The following is a 5,811-nucleotide window of genomic DNA, read 5'->3' on the forward strand; positions in this document are numbered from 1 at the left end:
TGTCAGGGGTCTAACAGTAATCTCCTTAAATGTACGTCAAACCACTAAACGCTGCCATGTCTCAGTAAACAAATCGAGATATATGACTATATAATAGTAATAAAATCCACAACGAAATATTGAAGACATAGTAATAACCAAGTTGGTCCACAACTTGTCTTTCATTATTATATTATATTCTTCTACAGCAGACAGTTTAAATTCAAAGGCTGGCTACTTAACTACCTGAATATTGATATATTAACCTCTATTTGATTACCAAACTAGGGGATGAAGTTTTTTTTTGGTGTTGCTCCTAGTGGCTGCCACCAAATTGGGGATGCTGGAATAATAGCAATATCAAGAGGACGCCCTGAACTAAGTTACTTGGAACCCTATCGAACTATAAAGAAGCAATTTGAGTGATGATCAAGGTCTTTTTGCTGCTGAAGTTCCATCTTCACCTCACCTCGACAAACGATGATCACAATATGGGGCCAAATCTTGTGTTGTGTTAAAGCCAAGGACGAGCGTTGGAACAAGAAAATGAACAACTTGATAAGTATGGTTTTCTGGAATAAAATTCCTTTTTTTATATATAATAATAATAATTTGTCTAAGGATTTTGCATCATGTATTTGCCAGCATAAAGAATTTTTACGCTAACAATTTGTGCCATACGTTTGTTTCCCTCTTTCTTGGTAAAAAAAAAAAAAAGACTTATCTGGTATATATTTGACGTTGAAGTGATTGAATAATGTATAAAGTATTTTGAAGTCAACAATACATAAATTCAATAATTGGGAATTTACATAAAACTTTATCTCGTTTTCACTTGCACACTTAAACAAAGACCATAGTTAATCACATTCACATAGCATATGAAAATCACCAAAGAGTCGTGCAGTAATTTCTAAGAGAAATGAAGAACTTCCAAACTGAGTAGAGTCCATTGAAATGGCGTAAAGAACCAGAATTTTGTCTCGACAAAGCTTGACGTACTGCACGAATAAATTTTGTGGACATGCCAAGTTTCTTGGCTAGAAGTAAGCAAACACAAACTATAACGTTTTCTCTATAACATTTTCTTATTTTTGCTATTGATCTTTGTAGAATACAAACTTAAACAAGAGGCCGACTTGAACCAATTCATTAAACGATATCACTTGTGCAACAAGTCGAATATAATAGCATTATTAAGATTTATTATATTGTATGTACTGGTTTAATAAATCATGGGGTTTCAATTAATTTTAAATTATCAACATAACTGGCTATTTTCTGGGAATTGGGCCCCGGCACAACTCGGGCTACTCCAACTAGTGAAGTAAGAAAAGAGGCAGTTCAACATAACACAAAGCAACTGAATTCTTATCAATAAACCTCAGGAGTAACTCTCTAAACTTGAATTGGGGCATCAGCATACAAGGACAAGAAGGGCAAAACTGCAAGGTAAAATTTGTTTTCTACTAAGTTTTAAATGCCTTTCTAGCAAGATAACCACGTCAGGAGGCTTTGCCAATTGCCATCGATCACGGATAAATATAGCTTGCTCCTCGCTTCTTGGTCTTCCATAGCTGGTATATAATTTACTTTAGCATATGCTAACCAATCGGCAAAAGGATGAAAGAAGGTTTAAATCACCTTAGATTTTCGGCCAGTGCTTTAGCACATCAATTACTTAATCCCCCGGTCTTGATATGTTGGCCAACGTTCAAATTCAATGAACAGGACATCTTTTCAAGTCTGAGTTCCCGGGTAGAAGTAGTCTACATTATTTTCCTTGACCCTAAAGTGAAAATTGCGAACCTTAGAATTTGAGCTTCCCAAGTCACAAGCACTTCCCTTATTTAAAAGGGTCAGCTGAACGGAAAAAAGACAAAAAGAGCAAAAAATGAATTAACAATGGACTCAGTAATGGAGACAACGTAAGTTACACAAAATTAGGAATTCAAATATCAAGTGCATGCTTATTCCATGATCTAAATGTTTTTAAGTGATCTCGGTTAATGCAAGTAATCATAAAAATAATAATGCTCTTCAACAAAACGCCACCACACATACTGCAGCAATTCTAGGTAAAACAGAGAAGGTTCTTACAATTTCCAGATTTCCTTTTAGCTGTTCAAAGGTTGAAGTTCGTAAACTGATCATTAGGACCATACAACTGACCGACCAGGTTATTTTGTAAGGATTGTCAATTTTCAGAACACAAACAAATGTCATCTCGTCTTTTTAAGAGCACTGGATAATCTTTTCTTTCCTTTTTTGTGTGTGTGTGTGGGGGGGGGGGGGGGAGTAGTGTACTGTGGATAACAAAAGGGAAAAAGAGGAAAGAACAAGAGCGCAAAATGAATATAGGGAAAGGGAAAAAATAAAGTTTAACCTGCCCATGCACGTCACTTGCTAAACCAGTTGCCAAAGGTTCTGCCTTGATTATCACATCCGCGAGGTACTCCAGTTGCAAGATCAATGGCAGCGTATTTGCACTGGAATAGATATCCTCATGATTAAGAGTAACAAGGGAACAGCCCTGGATGAAAAGAATATTAAGAACGTCCCCCCATACAACTTTTTTTTTATTTTTATAAGTTGTAGCTCGCATTATTGTATAAATTAGACACGAAGTAAAAGTGGATACAGTTGCTCACACATTTTTCTTTCAAAGTGTAGCAGTAGTGCAGAAAATCCAACACGTGATTTGATGAACCATTAGCTGCCACTTCCATAAGGGAGACGTCATCAATCATAATTGTAATGGTTCTACTGCCTTCAAGTGACGAATATATCTCTACTGCTTTCTCAATTTCCCCGTACAATGTAAGCAATCCATCTTCTTTTGCTTCCCCTCCATTTCTGTCTGATTATGAATTGAGTGCATCAAACTAAGAGGGGCAAATAAAGATAGACAGTTCAGTAGATTAAGATCATTCACATCAAGAACAGATTGTTTCGACACAAAAAAGTAGGGCAGTGTATATGTGACGTTATAATGAACTCTTCTGAGTGCAATTTAGAACCACTTTTTTCTATTTATTCCATAGAGATGCCTGAGTTCCCAAATTCCTAAGAATCAAGTTTTCAAAATGGACAAGCAGCACCAAAACATTTTAAAAACTAAATCACTTGAATTTAGGTCCTTTTTTTATAATCACTTGAACTTAGGTCCTTTGATCTCCTCTTTAATGGTACCTAAAATTCTCGTTAAACGTATACACAAAAAACCTACTGTCAAGACATGGGCAAATCAAGATTAGAAGAAAATTGCAAACAATAATTTCATTAAACTTAATCTATGCTGCTTGACATCTTCACCTGGACACTCCAGCATAAGCATGTCAAGAAATAAGAACCTCTGATTCTTCCTCTGCACAGCTAAGTTGCAACCCTGTTCAGGGAAGAGGAAAAAGGACCGAGATGCTTTACAAGTATGCAGGATTAAATATCCATTAAAATTACTGAAATGAAAAACAAGAACTTGGAATTTTAAAAACTCCGGAACATATATCCTCCAGTAAAGGATGATGCTAGATGTCAAGCAAATTTGAGTACAGCCCCAGTCCATTAGGAAGTTTGCTTAATTAAATTTAGCTGCACACAACTGTTGCTGAGACAAAACATGGAAGAACTGAGAACCGAAACCAGTACGACTATTTTACATGAATTGACAACAGATTGTGCATTGTTTGATAGATCAATAGAGGAAATGATAAATATTCTCAGAATTCATAGTACCAGCTAATAGACACTCCAACAAATTTGAAAATTTCCTCAAGCTTTACATAAATGAAATGATAAATATTCTCAGAATTCATTGTACCAGCTAATAGACACTCCAACAAATTTGAAAATTTCCTCAAGCTTTTACTGAAAACATTCATTTTCACTAGGAGGATGAAAGGGTAAACTTTACAGAAATAGCAATCTCGAATGGACCTTGGACGATTACGGCATTCTTACAAGACAAAGCTCAAACAAGTTCCCGGAAATGCAGCAGCTTAACATTTATGCCTAAAAGGTAGGAAACAACATAAACCCAGACCGTACCTATAAGCTTTCTTCTATCATCATATTTGCCATATCAAAGTTCAGTTCTTTCTAGCCAATTCTCAAACCACCAGCAAAGGCATCTAGAATAAAATAACAACTAGCAATGTGCATGTTCTCTGCATTGGAATTTGAGATCAACAAATTTTACAATTAATATTATTTGGACTCTCAGTGTTTCCCTTTTTTTTTTTTGGGTCCTTAGAACTATGCCTGTTAACTTCCCTTCGTGTGTTGCCGCCCTATCCGTGTGATCCTCTTCATTTGGTGCATCTACTGGTATTGTGTCTTAAATGTCAACAACAATTTGATAAAAATGACAAGTCTGTGCACATATCTCTTTAATCTCCAACCTCATCTATGGAAACCCCTTCTCACACTTAAAAAACCGCATTTCAAGTCCACGTGAATTCAAAAATCCGGTTAGAGGTATGAAAGGATGTTAGAGATATATAAAATCCAGCATAGAGTATATAAGACCATCCGCAGGAATTTATCTAGGGCTATTATACCCATTGTTTTTCACCACCACCCATAAAAACATCACACTTGCTGTTGCTAAACTCCATCACTGAGGTTCCAACTTCCAAACACATCAAGTACCAAATTCTAATTCCATAACTCCTCTTCCTAAAATGATTTTGAAAAGCTGCCTCCGAAACATAACAGAGTAATACACACATCTCATTTTAATTCTACTCTTTTTTTTATAAACGTATAGGAGAGGAAAAACAAAAAAGAGTAAACTAGACTCTCTACAAATTAGACATAGACCTACAATATGGAAAACGGTTACCCAACTCTCTGAATGCAGCAAAGTATGTTAATTTACAATAATTAAGTGATAAATTGAGGTAAAAATATAAATTAATTATCCGCGTAAACCGGTAAGTATTTTCTCATACAAATAAATAAACACAACCATGCCATGGGGAGAGAGAGAGAGACTGACCATTTTGCGGAGAATGCGTTCATAGTGAGAGAAAGGGTGGGCAAAGGCGATGAAAACGACGACGTCGGAAGAGTCAGGTTGTAGAGAGCGCTTAAGGAAATGGTGGAGCACGAAAGCGGCGCTGGTCTCAACACAGTCCTCCACCACCACCACTCGCCCGCGTTTTTGGATCTTTACACTGCCGATGCCATCCTCCACTAGCGCTTCCTCCAGCAAGTTCGGACGCGAATTATCCATGCCTTGAATCACAATCCCAGAGGACCCAAATCAAATCAAGGGTTTTTTTAGGGTGTTCGTCTCAGTGTATGTTTTGGTTGGTTGAAATATTTTTTAAAATATTTTTCTTAGGCCTTTTTACTTTTACAAAACTCACGTTTAACCTTTCCACTCCCATCCTCTCATGACTCAATTGTACGTGACCGACACACTATGTGACTCGAACCAACCAAATCATATGATGCAAGGCCGGCTCTATGTAGTAAGGCTTGTGCCATTTAAAAAAATAATATTTAGTACTTTTAATACAAAAATAAACTTCAAATAAAAATATATCTTATAACTTTATTTTTAAAATTTAGGACTGATATTAAACTTTGGCTTTAGGCCCCGTATATACTTCAGCTGTCCCTAATATTAATATGATACACCCAAACCATATATATGAAAACCAATTTAATTTCGGATGCTCTTTGAAAGTCATATATATTTTAAAGTTAAATGATGGAATATTTTTCCAATGCAACAATACATGTAGCATCTCATAATCATAATAATGAGACTAAGTAAAAATATCTTTTTTATGTATGTCGTGCACAATCCCATTACTACAACTC

At 35.9% G+C, this 5,811-nt stretch overlaps 1 protein-coding gene across 2 annotated transcripts; it reads right to left on the reverse strand.

Annotated features, from left to right (window-relative positions):
* Positions 1-1,329: 1,329 nt before the first annotated feature.
* LOC107799853 (elongator complex protein 6) lies at positions 1,330-5,338 on the reverse strand. 2 transcript variants are annotated; one of them, XR_001651234.2, is made up of 6 exons: positions 4,979-5,338; positions 3,295-3,367; positions 2,631-2,839; positions 2,366-2,512; positions 1,624-1,842; positions 1,330-1,556 (listed from the first exon to the last, which is right to left on the reverse strand). XR_001651234.2 is itself a non-coding variant. In XM_016622993.2 (5 exons), exons 1-5 carry the CDS (start codon positions 5,213-5,215, stop codon positions 1,720-1,722), a joined length of 789 nt encoding a protein of 262 aa, XP_016478479.1. In that variant the 5' UTR covers positions 5,216-5,338; the 3' UTR covers positions 1,330-1,719. The 2 variants fall into 2 exon arrangements, 1 of the variants encoding a protein (XP_016478479.1); XM_016622993.2 differs by having other exon boundaries at positions 1,330-1,842.
* Positions 5,339-5,811: the final 473 nt, after the last annotated feature.

The sequence above is a fragment of the Nicotiana tabacum genome, chromosome 11, assembly GCF_000715075.1.
Source record: "Nicotiana tabacum cultivar K326 chromosome 11, ASM71507v2, whole genome shotgun sequence".
NCBI lineage: Eukaryota > Viridiplantae > Streptophyta > Magnoliopsida > Solanales > Solanaceae > Nicotiana > Nicotiana tabacum.

What these genes read in the sequence shown, in the direction of transcription:
- LOC107799853 (XM_016622993.2), bottom strand. Translation starts at nt 5,215, where the DNA reads ATGGATAATTCGCGTCCGAACTTGCTGGAGGAAGCGCTAGTGGAGGAT. An exon ending in ACACTTTGAAAGAAAAATGT is followed by an intron (nt 2,513 to 2,630) that starts GTGAGCAACTGT and finishes CTTTTCATCCAG; the next exon opens with GGCTGTTCCCTTGTTACTCT. An exon ending in CAAGTGACGTGCATGGGCAG is followed by an intron (nt 1,843 to 2,365) that starts GTTAAACTTTAT and finishes TTTTCCGTTCAG; the next exon opens with CTGACCCTTTTAAATAAGGG.